The sequence below is a fragment of the Talpa europaea genome (assembly GCF_964194135.1).
Source record: "Talpa europaea genome assembly, chromosome: 6".
In the NCBI taxonomy this organism is placed as follows: Eukaryota; Metazoa; Chordata; class Mammalia; order Eulipotyphla; family Talpidae; genus Talpa; species Talpa europaea.
This window is the reverse complement of record NC_140072.1, coordinates 112867681-112888968: the sequence shown is the minus strand read 5'-3', so window position 1 is coordinate 112888968 and position 21288 is coordinate 112867681. Positions and strand designations below refer to the sequence as shown.

At 33.8% G+C, this 21288-nt stretch overlaps 1 protein-coding gene across 5 annotated transcripts in view; it reads left to right on the top strand.

The window, feature by feature from the left end:
* The window catches only part of DACH1 (dachshund family transcription factor 1), a gene marked incomplete at both ends in the record, with an annotated part of 401718 nt that overhangs the window by 215118 nt on the left and 165312 nt on the right, over positions 1-21288 (top strand). For 3 of the 5 annotated variants that reach the window (XM_084234753.1, XM_084234751.1, XM_084234750.1), the window contains one exon: positions 1129-1290. The exons of the other annotated variants lie outside the window; for them this stretch is intronic. In XM_084234753.1, the coding sequence (XP_084090879.1) occupies positions 1129-1290 (162 nt within the window). The remainder of the gene's footprint in view (positions 1-1128; positions 1291-21288) is intronic. 5 annotated transcript variants of the gene reach the window in all.

Below are 21288 nucleotides of genomic sequence, written 5' to 3'. Positions count from 1 at the left end.
AAGGTGAGGTGTTCTTCTAACCTCTGAAAAAAATATAGCAGAGATTTCAAAAGAAAAACCTTTTAAAAAATAATTCCTCTGGCTGTAACTATTTGCTATAGTAACTAGGAGTGATGATTAGTGAGGACGAAAAGGAGAGGTGAGGTGTTCAGTCTCTAATCCACCAACTAGGAAGGGAAATAAATCACACAGTTAAATTCAAACTGGATTGAAGCACTGTAGTCAAAACTCTGAAGCAGTCCTGGCATAGGGAGTAAGGGGAGGGCTATATATCTTCTCACAGACTGCTAAATTTTAGAATTAGGAGAGATCACTCATATATTCCAGTGTCTGTCATTTGGCAGATAAAGGATACCAGAAAAGCAGAATGACTTGGTAAAGTTCACACATTTAAGGGTGATGAGCCATTCCTTTGCTCAAAATCCTCGCTGGCTCTCTAAAGTCTTTCAATAGGCCATGGCTTTAGCTTCTGCTCTTCTACAATCTGGCCTCAAACATTCTAATCTCATGCTCTCCTGTTCTCCAGATGAAAAGAGACCAACTGTTCTGAGCAAACATTGTGGTTTAAAAGCGTCAACTCTGGGACTAGAAAGTCAAGGATGAGAAGTCAGGGAAGTGAGTCATGGGGCAAAGATATTCCGGACAAAGGGAATGACATGTGCAAAGGCACAGGCTTAAAGAGGCAGGGAGGGTAGGCATGTTGGTGGCATGTTCAGTGCAGTGAGTGTGGGTTGAGAATAAGGAAGCTTTGGTGATTAGTTGGTTTATACCCCTTAGTGAAAGACTTTGTGAGATATGCCAAGAGTTCAGCTTTTCTCCCCTTGAGGAATTTAAGCAGAAATGACATGTTCAGATTGATTAGTTTGAGAGATAATTCTGGCTACATTTCTATTGCTATAGTTCGATGTGTGAATTATGTTTCTGCTAATATTTAATTTGGGAGTTTAGAGAGTACCATCTCCCTTACATCAATGCTGTTTCATTGGCTAGTTGGGTATGAATATATGTTATTAGAGTGTTGCATAAAGAAATTAGATACTCTGTTTGTATGTGTGTATCTAATGTACATGGGCTATTACATGAACAATCAGAATTTGAATTACTTCATTTTTAATTTATTCTTTTAAGGTCTGACAGCAGCAGCTGCAGCAGCTGCCGCTGCTACCAATGCAGCTATCGCCGAAGCAATGAAGGTGAAAAAAATCAAATTAGAAGCTATGAGCAACTATCATGCCAGTAATAACCAACATGGAGCAGATTCTGAAAATGGGGACATGAATTCAAGTGTTGGTAAGTTTTATGTTCACTGAAACTTACTGTGATCATTTTGCTACCAAGTTAAACATTCTTTTGCAGAGCAAACTGCTGCCCACCCATTCAAGATGTGCCTACTTTTCATATTGCGAACAGTATATTTTGAAGATACCATTTTCCTTACAACATGCACTCTAAATAAATTAAGCAACTAATTAGCAACATTAGTTTTTGTTCTAGGATACACTATATAACTGTAACTTCTACCACTTAAGTCCATTTGATATCTTTCATAATACAAATGATTTTAAATAGAATTTAAAAATAATGACTATAGCTAAGGTTGCAGAAAAATATTTACTAACAAAACCATACACTATCATTTTCATTCTTAATGCACTTATCAAATGAGAAATTTATATGAGCAGAAACATATAAACTTAATCTTTTCATGTGTTGCAGAATAAGACTTATGTTGATAATTCACTCTACATATAATCGTTACCAATTTCCTTCTAGATCTTTTCTTTCCTGAAGTATTGAGAGGGGTGAAAAGTTAATAGTCACTATAAAATCAAAAGGAACAACTTTCTCATTGCAGAATTCATTTGGGTAATTTGTTTTGTCAAACATGTCTTCAAATGTGAGTTAATATTTTTATTGATAATATTTTTAGCATATCTGTGTCAGTAAGAAAAAAAATATTCTGCCACTGCACTGTAGTGTTTGCCTTTAAAGAGTAGAAATCATACTTAAATTATAATTTAATGAGAGAAGTTTGGATACTACTAGATGTGTGCAGGATATTATATCCAACATATATTCGTGAAGGCCACAGTAATTCACGTCATTTCAATTTCATTTTCTTTCCTGTGCACTGTTATAACACATTGTTTCTTTAGATACTCAGCAACGGTCTACTTCCCAGTCCACTGACTTACAGTGAAGGGTATATGAGGGAATACTGTGGATTTTACTAATCATTTTCAAAACAATTCTGTGGAAACATACACTAGGTACAAATGTTTAAGGCAGAAGTGCTTATGAAATATACACACAAAATACAAAATGCCACTTCATTTTGTGTTGTTACAGGAAGCTTTTAATGTAAAAAAAAAAAGGGGAGAAAATAGAATTTTTCAGCAGAACTACACAAGGGGATAGAGAAGGAGCGATAGAAGTGGATTCAATTTATAAGTTAGTTATAAAGAAGGTGACCATTCTTAGAAGGATAAAATGATGTGGAAGAGAACCAGACATGGCTTTAAAACTAAAAAGGACTAAGAGAAGGATCTGGGCTTGTGCATGGTATCCTCACAGATGCAAGGTGAGATCCGCAGGTTGTGTAGGACATAGCTTATACACCTTCATATAGACTTTTTAAAGTTAAACAGTGTTGAAGTGAAACAAACAAAAAATTACAGTTTTTGTTTTACAGCTATTGAGCACTTATTGCTTTAGAATAGCAGTCTTGTACTTTGATTTATAAAAGAGAACAAAATGAGACAATTTTAAAAACATGTAATTGGCTACAATCAGTTATAGTTTTCACTCCAAAACATAAGCTGCATTGTTTTCACATGTTAGCAGAGTAGGTCTTAAATGCTGGCTGTTCTTCGTAATTGGTGTTGGGAGGAGGGATCTTTAAGCAATTTACTAACATTTAAAGTATCATGCTGCAGCTCAAAATTTCTGACCAACAGAGCAGAAGTTGCCTTCAGAGAACCAGTGTGCATAAGATAAAGAAAACATGGCTCATGAAGTACTGACAACCATTTAATATTTGATATTACACGGTGACTTTTGCTTACTGACCAAAGTGTAGTTTGCCTTAATTACTTGGGTGCATAGGTTATCAAAATGACTTAAAAATAATTTAAAATTTCCTTTGTGTTTTAGTGGAAAAATTTCTTTCATTTCATCAGTTGGTTATTTATATTGCTTTTTGATAGTACCAGTTGAACCAAGAGCAGAAATATATTTGGATTTTCCTAGAGGGCCTTAATATTTCGAGATTGTGATAAAATCAGTGCTAAGTGAAGCAGGTAATTTGTAATACATATCTGTAGCTGATTTGGGGTAAAATGTTATCATTGTCATATTTATTCTATTCTCACATGCTGCCATCCTTTAAAAGTTTATGATTTATTATCCTTCTGAGCATACCCTCTGCCCACCCCTCCTTTATCTAATATAAAGCTGGGAAAGAGAATTTGGGTGGGGGAGAGGCCTAGGGTAGGGTGAGTAGGGTGCAGGGCAATGGCGGGGGTGGGGGTTGAGCTTGTATAGATCAAAGCCACTGCTGAATGAAGAGCTGGCCCCCAGGCTTCCCTGGCTCAGAGGATAGTGCACTGCCTCATGGTAAGTGTTCGATAATTTTATGCTCTGTAAGTCTGGTAAGTTATGTAAATTGTTTGAGTCTAACATTCCATATTTGGAACATGGCAAAAAAGATAGTATCTACATTATAAGAATTAAAAGAGATCATATATGTCCTTTGTTTATCTCATTATTTATTATACCATCTGCTTATCACAGTATTTGTTCAGCAGTGAGGTTAGTCATCTTGGTATTGCTTTTGTTGTTATGTCTCCAAGCTTGCTCTTCTGCAAATTACCTTCTTCCTCTTTTTCCTGCCATCAATGACTTCCTACTCAGTTTTCCTGTTCTCTCTGCAAGGTATTATTTTTTAAGCTGCAGGCAGTGAGGATATTTGGGGGCAGCTGCTATGCCAACTCGATTTTGTTGTAAATTTGATTTTAGCTCTTTGTAGGAACACAAAAATAAGAACAGAGTCCCAGCACTCAAGGGGCATACCGTCTGTGGGCGGGATGGCTAACTAACAAGCAGTCAAAACAGGGTATACTGCATCTTCCAGAAACATCAATTATCTCGGGTGCTTAAAAAGTGTATTGAAACATACGAATCCGGGAGGCATCCCAAGAATCTCAAAGGTCTCTATTTCAGAATATAAACTTACTGCTCTCATGAATCTATCAATTGACTCTTTGAAGTACTGAAACCCCTCAGAGAAGTGGTAGTTAAATGATGTATTACTGCTGCTCGGTCCTGCCCAAATCCAGTGACATTTTTAAAATTAATTCAGTGTTTGCTTTTTTTTTTTTTGTACTCATCTGACTCACAAGTTGTATTAAATATTTTTGGCTTTCCTTTGTAGGAGCACTTTTTTCCCCCTTGGTTGTAAATAACTCCTTATTGCCCCAGAAAATAGATTTTGCTGTTACTTGGTTTGTTTTGGCTCAGTGAGATGAAAGGATATTTTTATTTTAGATGACCTTTCCGGTTCTTAATATGAATGTAAAAAATTAGCCTGAAAAAGGTGTTTAAGAAACCTTTGACACTGACAGATAATTATTTTTTATCCCAACTTTAGATGCTAACCTTGAGCTCATATCTTTCCAACAGAGCGATCATTTTAGGAAGTGAGGACCTCAGGATAGATCCAAGTGAGGTATCAGCACACTGAGTAAAATATATGACCATGTCGCCATTCTCCCTCATCCACAATCAATTGGATTCTTTTAGTTTAATATTTACTTGCTAAGATGAGATGCTAGTCTGCATGGTGATAAACAGTCTGCTCCTGGCTTCTGAAGGTGACCTGTCAGTTCATATGGACAAATCTCCTGCTTACTGAAATGTACAAAATAAATCATTAAAGCAGGCAGGTGCTCATTCCCAGATTTAAATCACCATAGATTTATGATTTGAATTAATGCTTCATTTGGCCATAGAAATAGATGCTGAGACAAATGATATGCACTGGTTGGGGTTTCCATACTGTAACCATCCTGATATTGATTACTGAGATGTCTTTGCAATCTCTTGTTTATATCAAGTACTATCTTGTGACAGGTTGGCTGATATAAGCTACATTGCAGATAAGAAGGAAAAATGTCCTGGATTCTTTTTAGTGGCAACACTATCCACAACATTCAGGCCAGATAAATTGCTTTTTTTTTTGTTTTTTTTTTTTTTTTTTGCTTTAAGGAATGATCTACATAACCAGTTTAAAATATACTGCTTGGAAATTGGGACTGGGATATTGGAAAGACAGAATTTAAAATCTGTGAACCCAAGGTCAATTCCACAGTATCTAGAGCTGTGTTTTTGTTCGCTTCTCTCTCTCTTTTTTTTATTTTTTTTGGCATCACACACATTTTTGATGATACTAAATCACAATGTTTTAATCTAAATAAAGGAAACTTAATTTTATTTCTACCTTTTAAATGCTACATAAATATTGACACAGTGAGCATCTCTTAATAGTTTGTTATTTAAATGCTTGTTAAATCTAACTTCTTACTCCCTTAACTAATGACAGCAAAGGAAACAACTCTCCAAAGATAAATACATTAAATATTATTTGCAAATGCCAGACTTTGTGGACTATAATTTACCAAGAGGCAGGAAAAGACTGCATTTTTACTTCTGTTAACATTTTATTTAAGGAAAACACTATGTACACAGTTTAAAGAATACTCAGAGGATTTAAGAGGGACCTTTGCCACTGGCTAATATCTGACTCATAGAACTGGTAAACAGCTATCAACAATAGTAGATTGCTTACTTAGAAGGAAATGAGTTCATATCTATTCAAAATGTGATCTCAAAACAGATGTCCCAAGAAAATCTCATTGTTTAAACTATAGTCATAACCCCCTAACTGTTGTTATTTCTTTGAGGAAGTGAAGTAATCTTAAGACTTCAGAATTTCTCCTTCTGAACACCATGGAACATAGTGAGGGTGCATTGATGTAGTGATCCACAAACCTGAACATATTTCACATGCCTGGAGTGTACAGTTCCTTTTTATTTTCTCAAACTTGGGATAGCTGCAAGGCTGTAGGAGTTTCCAGTAAAAGCTAAAGCTGGACTTTGGGATTAACAGCTCTATTCTTCAGCAGTATGCTTACTCCCAACTTCTCTCCATCTCAAAACAAAACAAAAAGCCAGCAGATAAAGAGATAAAATTATCTTCCTCTGCTGACCATCTCCTTTTAGTTGTTTTTTTTTTTAATAAAAAAAAAAAGATTCCTGCAGAAATAGAGTAATTTATACCATTGTCATTTTCTTTCTTCTAACTCACGTGTCTATTTGGAAGGAAAAGTTAATTTTATGATTTCAGGAAAAAGTCTTGGAGACCTTGAGAAAGTGAATAAAAGGAAACTGAGAACAGAGGCCACCAAGCAGAGCTCTGCAGTTGCACATTGGATTCTCTGCCTTGGCAATGTTAATGAACCTCAAATCCTTCCTATAATTAGATGAGGGAATTGCTTATATTTTCAAACAGATGATGCTGCTATAATGAAACGATTGACAGGGAATTTAAGAGTGTCTACAGTAGTCATTTGGTTTCTGTTATAAAAAAAAAAAGTTTAAAAAGAAGATTGGCTTTAGACATAGGTCCTGAGAGAGGTAGTAATTTACATAGCATGCTATGACAGGTGTCTTTGTATAGTAAGGAAATAAAATGGAAGACTAGAGAAATGATGGGCAGGTATAGCAATTTTTTGGGGAGGGGGTGTCCTATGCTTATTCTGCTTAGGTTCTTTAAAAGGGGCCGAGACTCAAGAGATGGATCCGGATTGAGTGCACAGCTGTAACTGCTGATGAGCTAATTGCTCCTTATCTCTCAGCCCCATTCATCTTCATTTTTTACCAATTACTGAGAATTATCTGTGTTCTCAGTTGGATATGAGAGTTAATCCTTTTTGGTTAAGCTGGCAGTACTGTGAGCAGATTCCAAATCGGAGGGTGAAAAAGCCAAAGCAAGCTTGCTCTAAAAATGTCTCCAGTTCAATTACAGTATCACTGATTCATAAGAAATTTGCCATTGTTTAACAGATTAAGTGTGGAAAGTTTTTTTTTAAAGAACTTTCTTAATGTTTCTCTGCTCAACAATGATTTTTAATATCCTTTTTCCTGCCTGATGAGTAAAATTTAATGATATTAACAGCCAGGGTCTTGTAAACATGGACATGCACAAGACTACCCTAAAAGGTCAAAAAGATTCTGACACATGAAATGGGAAATATTTTAGAACTGATAGCTGTCAATTGATATATAAACACTTTTAATCGATGCTTTTGCTCTCTGTGATTTCACATATGGTGAGGAAGGCATGTCCAAACATAAACCTTTTCACAAAAATCACATTAGTGGAATTTTAATGGAAGGCCACTAAGCATCTCTTAAAAGTGTAGGAACTGTCATGGTTTGTAATTCAATTGATTGTGAATAAGCCATATGGTTCATATCATTCCCTATGCAAAAGATGTCTTCATTCGAGACATTTCACACAAAGTTGCTTACCCCAACATTAAAAAACAAAAAAGTAGCAAGGTACTCTTTCATACATTTCAATGCATTTGTAAATATTCAGTATTTCTGGCATCTTTTCTTCATTAGCTATTTTAAATGAGTCAATCTAATCTGAAAATATAAAGACAGATAGCTATTTTCAAACAAAATTATAAAAAAAAAGTCTAAAATGTATGCATCTTAAAACCTGATCAAAATAACCCCTAAACGGAGGTGGGGGAGCAGAGAGCAAAATATGTCAGATTGAGTTTTTGGTAATAATGTAGCTAATAAATGGTTGAGCTCCTTTGATAACACTCAACTTTTCAGCTTCCTTATTTAATAAATAATTTACATGATGCCCAGTTACCCTCTTTGCTCTAAATTTTCTTTAATTTTTAAAACTCAATCGATGATAAGAGACAAGATGATAGACTTCACAGTGATTTCTTAAAAACAAACAAACCTGAAACAAAGTGCCCACAAGAAGGCATCATTTGGTATGTTGGAATATATGCCACTTTGCATATTATGCAGACATTACATATGATAGATAAGGATAGAAATATTTGTTTTGAATAGAAGAAAAAATAATGCTCAATTTTATACCTTTGTTAAATATTTCCATTCCATGAGAGTCTGGAAGGATAGTTTGTTTCTAAAAATAGAGTATGGTACAACTTTATTATTTTAACATAGTGCATGTTTGTTAACAACTGGCTATTTTATTAAAATTTCATAACATAGTCTTGATCTTTGTGGTTATATGAAAGTGTAGAAACACCAACAATTATAATATATGACCGTGGAAAAATACATTTTTGTTTTAAACATTTTAAATATTATTCATTTTGAATATTAGAACATATATCTCTAAATTCACCCATATGTGTTAATAAAATTATTAGAATACCATCAAAAACATGCTAATTTGCTGTGTGATTGCTTTATTAACTATATTGTGTGGTAGATAGATTAGCAGATCACAGAAGTATTTTTACCTTTTTATGTAGTGTCTGTTTTATTGTCATAAAGATTTTTTTTTGTATGAACAGTTGGAAATATTTACCCAATATTTTTGTTTGTGTTTTAATCATGCTTATTCCAAGTTGTGAGTAGATAATGGAGTAAACTTGATAGTTCAAACCTTCCATATTATGAAACATTGATTAAAGGATATTTTTAACACTGTATCTTTGTGTAATCATAAAACATCAGGAAAACTAAGACATATCCAAATGGATATGTTATATGGTAGACTCTATCACATTCTAGGAGCTTGAGTGCATTGTAACTACCTTAGAAATACCATTTTCATTGAGAAAAGCCCTTAAAATGATCTTTGTCCACTTAAATCAACATTCTCTAATGTTTATATAAACTTTTAAGAAAACTACATTGGGAGCAAACATTTCAGTTTAGAATAATCATGGGTCTTATCCAGTCCATTTAAGATAACTCTTATTCATTAATATAATCTTCAATGATTTTATTTGTTTTACATTTTCACCTCATGATTGATGATACATGATTAAAACAAATCTTCAACTTTACTTTCTGTAAGTTATAATATTGGGTGGTATAAATTTGCAAGTCTCTCATAATGACCTGATATTAGGAATGCATTCTTTGAGATAATACAATAGCCACGATCCCACATTACTGTGTGAGCCCACATGCACACATTTATGACTTTGTGCCTAACACCCTGTTATACAACCCAGTCTTTCACATTTGTTTGACTGTTATTCCTCTCTAAAATTGTGCAAATATCTCAAAATTTGTAAAGCCATTTAGATAAATCATGAAATGTCAAATGAATACAAAAGAGACAAACTATATGATAATAAGTAAATAATATAGTAGTTGACATAAATGTCTAAAAATGTCAGTTCACCTAAGATGAAATGATGTATATATAATCTGGCAGGCCCTTGATGACCACCTCCCCCTCACCCCCCCCAAAAAAAAAGAACCCGGATCATTTGGAAGATAGAAAAGAATGAAGGATTTAAATATGGTTTTCTTTACAGCAGGTCATAATGGAAACACAGATCCTTACATTCAGTGCTGAGAGAATTACCAGTTTGATAATGATTAGGAATGTTGTTATTAAAACAGTATGTGCAGTTCATTTTCAACAGTTTTGAATTAGAGTCTGCACTAATGAAACGGATACGGTTTCCTTCACAAAGGGCAGATCTGTTAGTTAATATCGCTGCAGCAGTGCCTCGCAGACCATGCCTTTAGCTCTATTTGTATTTCACAGCATGATAAGCAAAGAGTGTTGATTTTCAAGGATCCTGCTGATGAAAGGTAATGGCATTATTACATCTTTATCTCAAAAGCAGAACTGAGTGGTAAATGATTTTTTTTTCTCTGTTGCACAAAAGATTTCTTGGTTAGAAAACCTTTTTTATTTCTTTACATCATTTTAGTCTTGGAAATGATATGTTATTATTTAATGTCTGCACAGCAAGCTTGAAAGCACCTAATAGCGAATGGATTGGAAGTGAAGTACCTCCTGCTCACAGATATGGATCTTCTCAGTCACACGCTGTACCAGCTGTCATCCCAGCCATACTGCTGTGATTTAATTAGTCTGTTTATGTCCTTTCTAATAATATTTCCATCTCTATGAAAGGGCAAATGCGACAGGGACTTTTTTCCCTTTCTGGTTCTGCAGACTGAAGAATGTGGCCTACATCTGATATGTGGGGAACACAGGATTGAATCACCATTCCTGTCACTTCAAGCTGTTGATAAATTGTTCAGCCAAGAAGTGTACTTACTTCCTTGGGGTCATTTGTAGGCTGGTAGTAATAATCAGTATAGGGACAAAGAAGAGAGGCTACATGTGTATATGTACATGTGAATCCTGTCATTTATACATAGAGATGTGTGTGTGTTTTAGTGTTAAAATTATTTATAAGACTATGTGAATATTGCATTTTTATCAATGACATATCTCTTGATGGGTCATATTTATATCTTTTCATCAAGTTCATGCAAAATGACATTTCAGGACTTTCCTGGAATATTTTTTAATTTTTCTAAATGAAAATTCAAAGAGCATGCAATTCATTGGGATCTTAACTATGCAACTGCATATATTGAAGTCTTTGGGAAAAAGCTCATTTATACAAGATATTTATGTGACTGGGTATGTTGTAGGATTTCCAAGGAAAGAAGAGCCTCTTCATAAAACATTTACTAATTGTATTTTTGAGTTAACTTTTTTCAGAAAGTATACTTGAGAGTAACATGTTCAAAACAATCTTTGCACACATACATAGTTCTATTAGGATACTTTAATTAATAATCAATGTAAAAGTGATATTACAGTTTTAATATAGTGATTAATAGTTTATACTTAAGCTCTGTACCATTTGAGTGATTCAGAGTACTTCAGATCTCTGGCATTGGAAATGTTCTTGATTCTTTCTTAATTTCTGTGGCCCTTGAATGTTTCATGGGATATAAATCCTTATCATAGACCTGGGGGGGGATTTCTGATACCAATTTCAATTTTTTTTGACTCATTCATGTTTGTAATAAAAAAAGTTTAATCACTTATAAATAACCTGTTAATTTGTTTGTGTTCTAGTCTGCTAATTGGAAATACACTGATTTAAAAATAATAATTTATCTAAGTGCTGAAATCATGTTACAAGATCTTCTGATACATCACCTTTTCAGATTATCTTGATTTTATTTTTATTTTCTTTTTTTCTTCTCTCATGCAATTCATTTGGATTACCTAGCCACATTTGGGGAGAGTGACTAGTTAAAACAATGGATATATCAACAATATAAGTCCAACATTCATTTTTTGTAAAAAATGTCAAGGTTAAAAAATGCTAGTCTTATCAAGGTAGTCAAATTGTTTTAAAATGATTTCCTTTTAAGGCAAATCTCAGCTTCCTAGAGTTAACAGTTTTAATGCACACAGGCATGTGCTTAGCTTTTTATTACCTTTTCTTTTTCATATGCCTTCCACTGTTCAAACCTGTGCCTTTATCAAGGGAAAGATCATTTTCAGGAATCTTTTAACATAAATATATCAAAGTGAGTATCAATTAGTAAATGATAACAATATTTTCAACTCTTCAGATTCATCTCATTAATGTGACCTTAGCAATAAATAACTATACATCTCACATACATACAACCGCACACATCACCCATACACTCATACACATGAACATAGATACCCTATAATTTCAGTTTTCAAGAAGCTCTCATTGATTTATAACATCTATAAACTGAATTTTCTAAATATATTTTCTTAACTATTTTGTTTTGGAGACACATAGAACTATTTATTTGAGTGAGGTATAATTTTACTGTCCCTCTACATTTGCTACACAGTTGGACCTAAGTGTTGATGATTAAGTTATCTTGACATGAACCATCCTCATGTTTTTTTTTTTTAAAAAAAAAACTTACCATGAAGCATTTGATGGTATTTTTTATTAATTGGGTAAATGAATTGTGAGATGTGTGATTGCATGATGATGTACTCATTTAGTTGTTGCTTTTTGCTTTTACTAATCTCTGTCATATTGGATTTATAAATGGAATGGAGTGACCTTTGAAACTGTGATGGAAATGAAGAGATAAACACAACTTGAAAGGACAAACCAATTAATATCAATGTGTTTGTTACACATACATGAGGAATTTTAATCCTTTACTCTCTGCAGTAAATTTGTGATTCATTGGTTGAGTAAAGGAGCACACTTTTTGATTGTTACAGAGTTTAATCTTATTTGCTTTAAAAATATATCTTTGATATTGTAACTTTGCATATATTGTATGTGATTAGATTGTTTTTAGCTCAAGAATAGTTGCCAGTAGCTTTAAGTTTTGAAATACCTCTTTTCACAAAAAGCAGCTACATATACACATTTATTCAAACACATATGCTTATAAGCTACTCATCTACATTAATATATTTTAAGTAAATATAAGTATTCTCAGTTATAGTGAATTCTTGACTGAATCGCTCTTTTGTAAATGTAGACTCATAATTGACCTTTTACATTATCCATAGAGTAATTTTGAAAATTGTGATTCAGGAATCATAAATAAAACATTTATTGTTTTAAATAACCTTTTGACCTGTAATGTGAAAAAATATTTTTTCACAATCAATAATAAATATACTTGAGTATGCTTTCAAAATAAAACCTGAGTGGCCATTTATACTTCCTTCTTACCTCATGCTTTCTTTCTGTGCCATCCCCATTTTTTACCTAGTGGGGCTTATTTTCATTAAAAAAAAAAAAAAAAAAAAAAAACAGAAAGCCAGTTCTGCTGTGGTGTGAATTTTAGAAGATTTGTACATCCTATCCCCTTTAATAGCTTAATTATAGAATATAATCAATTTGATACACAGGTTTTGAAATATTGCCATTGATGCACAACAAGGAAAAAGTAATACTAGCTTGACATTTTAAAACACCAGCATTGAAAGACTTTCACTTCTAATTGATTTTTAAAAGAGTTCCCTGGAAAAGTAAGCTCAGAGATGTTTATAACGGCTTTGGCAACATTCCAAAATGTTTACCACAAAATGTAACTCAGCAGTTCTGTGTTCCTTCATCAACTAAGAAAGATGTGTCCCTTAATTGACTTTCCATGTTGATACTGAATGCACCACACAGATGTCAGATATTTTTGAGGCATAAATTCTCAAAACGATTATTTCACAATAAAGTGTTTTTATTTTAGAGACATTCTTTAATAAGGAAATTATGGCTAAGCAAAAGCTAGCTTTTATATTTTTCTGGAAATAGATACTTTCTGCCTCCATTCCATCTTTTGTAAAAATCTATTAACCTTCAAAACTTTGGTAAAACTGGCAAAAAGAGGATTTTTTGATATGTAATATCATAGTCCTCCATATGGTTGATTGTTGGTGTGAAAAATTTCCTCAAACAGCTAAAAAATGAATGGACTTGGTATCCATTCTATTTTCAACAAGTGAGTAGACCAAAATATGAGCAAAATTGACCACAAGTAATTATTTTAAAAGGCTACTGCTAAGTATTTCAGGAAAAATGATTATGTTGACTAGTTGTTTGACAGTTCCTGTACTTTTTTATTGATTGTTTTTGAATATATGACTCAATGATTGAAAATGTTGCTGGCAATATCTTCCCTGTAGAGTGCCTAATTTACTTCCTGTGACTGATAAGATATAATTTATGAATAAATGAATTTACAAGTTACTGCTTTCTAATACTATTAATTTTGTAGTGTTCTCTGAAACTAAGTCATAAAATAGTTGGCAACTTTGTCACTATTTTACTCTTCTGGATCTTTTGATATTGTGTGTGATTTTTTCAGGGATGTCTCAATGCAATAATGTGATATTTCAAAGTATGACCAGACAGAATGAGTCATTTATTTGTAAGCATTTCTATTTGAGATGAAGACTGTAGTATAATTGTATAACATTTACTTATTCCCCCAGGAATCCGGAGTGATTTGTGGCTTGAAATGTCCGTATCATAAACTCATTCAGTGCAGGCAGTATTACTTTTAGTCAATAGCCAGGAATTCTGATTAGTTGGGTATAAATCACTAACGTTGAGAAATAAACGTGACAACAACAATGAATAAAAAAGAAATGAATTGATAAAAACAGGTAAGGAAGTCATCCAGTAGACAATAATCGCCTAATTTGTCAAAACAATCCATTATTTACAACAGGTTTCATCAGAGAAATAGATTTGCATGAAAATGTTCTCCTGTAATACTAACTTCACTTTTATTTTTCTCCATTTGGATCTCAAAACTCTATTAGAAGCACATATTTAAATGTTATCACACTCTTTAATCACAAGTATACATACAAATAAATATGTACATATGTATTAATATTTGCTGCTTGTATCCTTTTCAGAACATAATGCACTATTTTTCCTTAATTTGGATTAAAAAACACAAAAAATAAAACCCCATGGACATAATTGGGCATTATATTTCATTTTTTCTATAAACACAGATTGCCTTTCAGTATAGTCACAGTATTAATTTGAACCCAATATATCAGTTACTAAAAATGAAGGCTTATTTGAAGATAAATGTTTACTTTAGATATTCATTTGTTTATGTGAATCATAAATATGTATATCAAATAATTTGTGAATTATAGAATTGACAATATGTAAATCCTAGAATTTGGGTTCAAATCTAATCTTGCTTTTGATAATCCTTAGACTTTCCCAAACTTTATTAGTACAGACTATCATGAATTACTATCTCCCAAAGGAGTCTTTGGTACAGGGTATAGGAAGAGGGAGAGTTTGGAGAGGGATGGAGAGAGGAACAGGGAATAAATAAGTAGAAACCCAACTTTGTGGTTCTATGTTGAGAGCACAAAAACTGGTGCCAAGTATCTTGGGTATGAAGCACACACTATTCTCTGCTACTGCTCTTAAACTTTTCCAAGACCTTCCTTTTTCTGTGTTTCAGTTTCCTCATCTATTTCATAGGATTCTTTGGGGTTTATATGGGTTGAATTTGTTCTCAGAACGCGGTCTGACATACTGTAATCACCATACTATGTTTATTAAAAGGAAAATTAAACAATAAAGTACACACATGTATACATACACACATACAAATACCTTTTTTAAAAGATTTATTAATTTATTTATGCATATAAGAGCTGGGGTACAGGCCAGAGGTGTTGGGGGGGTAGGATTCACCAGAGACAGAGAGGGGAGTAAAACAGGTAGATCAACTGAAACACACTGCACTGCTGAGGGGAGCAGTGGGTGAGACAGGAGAGTCTGCTGGACCATGTGGGTAGCTCCCTGGCCAGGGATTGAACTCATGCTGCAGTGGCTGCAGATAGCTTCAAAGAGCTGAAACTTAACCCCTTGCACCACCAGGGAGGCCCACACAACTATCTTTTAAAGAGTGAGGAGTTTCTAGTATTTCCAATGTCTCAACATTACCTGAAACCTTACATAATATTTTCTTCTTTATATGCCCTTAACATTCCTTACATATCTAGGATCTTCACGAGTCAATCCTGATGGAATAATTATCTTAATGGTATCTTGTTATTTGCTGCAGTCTTAGTCTAGTGTCCTGTGCAGGAAATGTGCCACCAAATTTAGATTATATTACTACATTTTTAAAGGCACACACAAGAAGTAGGAAAGGAGGGGAAAAAGGAAGAGGAAAAAAGTTGTCAGATATTTCATTCACACATTTTCCTTTTAGAAATCAATAATCAGCCCGTAAACTTTTAATTGAAAAGTTCTGTCTCATTTTACGTTATCAGACAAAATACGCACTCCAGTTCTAAAAACAGACATTACTTTATTCAGTGCACATAAGACTTCCTTTAATTAGCCCTTAATAAGCTTGGTTTAACTGGGATTTACAGAAGAACAGTGGTCATTAACATTAGCCAGATTAAGACTGTGTTAATTACTATTGATAGATAAAATAACGTGCAAAAATGGTTTAACTTATTCCTATATGTATGAATTTAAAAATTTAAAACTTTTAAATGGAAGCTATATTTTATTTGTACTTTAAATGATGACTATTGAATACTGACTTCTACATAAGTAGATATAATAATAGGACACATATTTTCATCGTTTAAGTTTTACAGCTTTTTAAAAATCTAAGTAATGTTGGTTTACAGCACTATATGCTTCAGTGGTACAGGATTATATGAATAAAGGATGGTCTTAAAATATCATTTTGGATAATTTCCTATGATATACATAAAGGAAATTTTACATTTGCTTTTGTGACTCACGATATGTGATTTTAGTTAGAAACAAATAGATAACTTAATTATACATTTATCTTCAAAAGACTTAGCTACTTCCTTAACTGATAGTTCAAATGATTTCTTCTATCTTGAAATATTTTACACCTATAGCATTTTTGCATTGATGCTATTTTTATTGTTTATAGCTTACTAAATATCCATTGCCATTATTCTATTTGGGGTTAATAATAACTGAAGTTTAGCGCATATTTTTTTCCTCAATATTTCAGTTTTTGGGTATTATATAAATGAAGGCACTTCTCAGGATTGTTTATATAGTGTCTGTGTACAAAACTATTTTCATACAATAGGTGTGTGTGCATATATACAGATATATGCGCATCTATGTATACATATACTACCAAATTTAGATTATATTGCTACATTTTTAGAAGCACATGGAGTAAAAAGGAAAGGAGGGGAAAAGGAAGAGGAAAAATGCTATATAGATTGAATTAATGTTATTCACAGGTCAACCACTTGTGAGTTCTAGGTTGTCAAAACCCATGGAATTCTTTTTCATTCTATTAGAAAATTATGTAATTCAGTAATTAAATTTATTTGGTAGTATCAATAGCACCTCTCCATTAAATGATTTAGATTGCCCTCTTCCATTTAAAGATGAAAAACAAAAAAATTCAGTATGGTAGAAGACATAATGGATTATAAATATATGCAATTTTATATCCCAGCATGTAATCTTTTATCAGTCTTCCCCAAACTCAATAAATAACAACCAATTTTTTTTTAATTAATGAAACATTGGTTTACAATGTTGTTTGTACTTTTTTTTTTTAAAGATTTGTTTATTTATACACACAAGAGATGGGGTGTAGGCCAGAGGTGTTGGAAGGTGAGAGGATTTACCAGAGACAGAGTGGGGAGCAGAATAGGCAGATTGACTGAAATACACTGCTGAGGGACGCAGTGGGCGAGACAGGAGAGGTCTGCTGCCCCATGTGGGTCACCTCCCTGACCGAGGATCGAACTCGTGCTGCAGTAGCTGCCGAAAGCTTCTTAGTGCTGAGACTGAACTCCTTGTGCCACCAGAGAGGCCCCCTGTTGTTTGTACTTTTGAGATATAGGATCCCCCCCCTCTAGGTGTTACCACACCACACTCACCATCACCAGGCACCCATAGTTCACCACAGTCCATTTTGCTCAGTCTTGAACATTTGGGGTCATCATTGACGTATCTCTCTTCCTGTGTTTGCATTTGCTTTTATATATATCGCTACATATGTTAATTCTTTTCCAAATAGTTCCTTGGTCATATTCCTCCCTCCATTGCTTCTGCTGCCAGAATGGTAATGCAAGTTAGCATCTTCCACTTGGGTCACCACAACAAACCCTCACCAATCTTCTCAATTTCATTCTTTGTCTTTTGTAATTCTCTCTCTTGTAATAACAGCTACATTGATGATTCTAAATCACAGTAAATCAGTTAATGAGATTTGCATTTTACATAGCCTCAATGACATTTCTTTATGCTCAGAATAACACTCAGCTTCCAAAGTGAGGTTACCAGAGGAGAGGCTGGGTTATGGATATGAAAGGAAAATTGGGGCCCAGTGGTGTATGGTGAAGGATTATTGGCACTTTGGTGTAGGGCTTGATGTTCTGATATACATTTGAAAAGGTGTGAACCTATACCCCTAAAAATATATGGTGTAAACGGTTAACTCAATAAAAAATAATTTAATAAAAAATAAAGTAAAACATAAAACTCAACTTTCCTTAGCACAGCCTAACAGGCCCTAAAGAATAGTGGAATGTACTCCACCTCTTCCTGCATGGTTCTTCCCTCCACACTGACCTTTCTTTAGTTCACTCCATCATACCACATAACTGTCTTTCTCTGGATCTTCTTTTCATTTTTTCAAAGATTTATTTATTCAAGAACCAAGGTACAGGCCAGATATGTGGGAGGGTGAGAGGATTTACCAGAGACAGAGTGGGGAGCAGAACAGGCAGACTGACTGAAATACACTGCTGAGGAGAGCAGCGGGCAAGACAGGAGAGGTCCGCCACGCCATGTGTGTATCTCTGCGGCCAGTGGGGATCGAACCCGCACTGCAGAGGCTGTAGGCAGCTTCACAGTGTGGAGCTCAACCTGCTATGCTGCCAGGGAGGTCCTGGATTTCTTAAATGTGGCCAATGGGACCCTCTTTGTCCTTAACTTCCTAACTCCTTTTCCAGTCTCTGTGTAAATGTCCTGCTCTGAATGATATTTCAGTCCTCCAACTCTGTCCTCAACCACTCCATTCCATACCACCGTGTTTTTTTTTTTTTTCTGTAGAGCTTTGAAACATTTATAACTACTTCATTTGCATATCTATTTGCTTCATGAACATCCTCTTGTGAAACCACCAGCTTGCTGAGGGCAGGATTGACTTAACTAATTTAATTGACTATATATACTGGCCTTATGTAGTTGTAGAGAAAATACTACAGGAAGAAAATGTGGGGATTTGGAACTCGAAATGAAGTCTGGGTCATTATTTGATATGCACACCTCTGAGTTTGGGCAGAAGGCCAAAGTGTGTTGGAGATGTGAATTTGTCAAAAATTTTGGAAACTGATGGTTAAAATGTCATATTAAAAATTAAGTGATAAAATTTAGAAACAAAAGCAAAAGAAATACTCAAAACTTAAAAAAATAATTCTCCTGAGTAAGTTTAATGAAGGAGTGCTTAGTTTGTTAAGAATATATTTTTACATCTAGTCTTGTTATTGCTAGCTCTTTATTCATGGGATCCCCTGTATTTGTACCGATTAGAATATTTCCTTCATTTCAAACACAGGTTTAATCTGCATTTTGATTGATGCCAGTATTCCAGTGTTTTACTGTCAGGTTTTTATTCTCATTTTCCCATCTATTTTTTCTTTTCATTTAATCTGTGACATAAAATGTTAATATTGTTGGCATTTCCATTTTACAGATGAGTAAATTGAATTTCAGAGGAGAACATTTCTTGCCTGACATTTTGTGACTTTTAAGGGAGTATAACTAAAGGCAGGTCCACTGTTTGGGTGCTGACTTGAGTGTTTATTTCGGGTTATTAAAATAGGGAAAAAGAGGGTTCATTCTTTTTTAAAAATTATTAAATTATAAATCCAGGGACTTGATTTCAAATTTCATTTTACCAGTACCTATCTCATGTGACTGTGATCACAGAAACATAGCCTTTATGTATCATACTTTACTAAGGTTAGTTAATTATTGGGCTTAGAATAAAAAGCTCTCATTTATATAGTTATACTACATGGTGCAATATAATGTAAGTAAATGGTATCTTTTAAGTCACTCCAATCAACCTCTATATTATGAAGAGGGGAGGTCGGATGCAACTATAGCAATCCACCAGCAGAACTCATTAAGGGATTTTGATTTCTGTGGACAAAATTAATAGAGTATGGAGGAATTTGAATATAAAATTTGAGTCGTACTCTATCAATTTTATTATTTATCACTTTCCATTTTTTTTACCTTTACCCAACAAATTGCCCTAAAACTATAAAACAAAAGCACCTTTTGTAACTCTCTATCCTTGTTTAGTAACTTTTTTTTTAATCTATCCTCCAATGATTGTCACCCAAGTAATATGTATCCTCTATATCTGAGCTGTTTTACAAGATATGTTCCTTGGATTATACTATAAACTCTTTGTGGCAGGGACCTTGTCTTTTTATATGCTCTATAAAGCACCATGCATACCTAGGGGATTTTATGAATAATAATAAAAAAGGAGGCAAAAAAGGCTTTGTTCAGCAGTGTTTTATTTTGCATGTGAATTTAGGGATGAATTCATGCTATTGTCCATATTTCTGGAGAAGCAGCTGTTTATATTGCAAGTTGACTTTGAAGAAGGCATATGATATTAAATCTGAAAATTTACATTGCCAGTATAGGAAAAATAAATGAAGCAATACAATTTGCTTTTTTCTGTCCATTATAAAAATATTACCAAATCTGGCATGTGGTTCATAAAATCAAGCATTTTCTAACACAGCTGTGCAAGAGGAAATGAAATACTACAGGTATAAGAAACCACCTGTTTACCAGAACGGGAGTTTCAAAAAAGATCAACAGCAGAATTTTATATGGGTCTCTGCTGAAGAAGGTCTTTTCTACTATTAATACTAAAACCTTAGCACTTGTTTTTCAAACTGGTGTTTTGCATGTGAATTGAAGGCTGAATCATCCCGTGGATGATGCACTAATAAACAACACTGATTTTTCTCTTCAGTATACAAGATGATATTGAATACAACTGTCAAAGATAATTTCACAACCAATTCAGTTTTAAACAGCAACATTATAACAAACCACAAATTCCTGTTTACTTGAAATGCTCTCCTTTCCCTCCTTTATCTTAGTTGGAAAACTCTCATGAACTTGACAGTGTTCTCCCTTGATGAAGAGAAAGTCTGAAATATGCCATAAATCATATTGAGCTACCAGAGAAATTCAAATTGCTGTAAGCACAAGTGCCGAGGGACCGCTTATGCACTGCCTGAGCCATAATGCAACGTTCAGAACGAGATCATTGCATCATAATCTCATTCTGACTGTGATTTGCTTTGTGTGTAGGGGGCTCAAATGTCAGAGGGAGAGAGAGAAGAGGATGATTGTCAGCTTGGATTTCTCTCCTGTTTTACATTAAAGAAATGATCAGAAAACACATTAACTTATATCAAATATTTCAGAAATTAAAAACTTCCCCAAAGTTTTCTCTGCAGAGAGTATATCTTGATATGTTTCTTACAGGTAAGATTAGCAACAGAATTTCCAGAGATAGTTGAGAGAGCCTTTAATATGGCTTTGCTTCTTGTTTAGTAAGTATTATTAACTAAGCAAACTTTTCACATCATACTGCCAGGTTTAATGAACATATCTA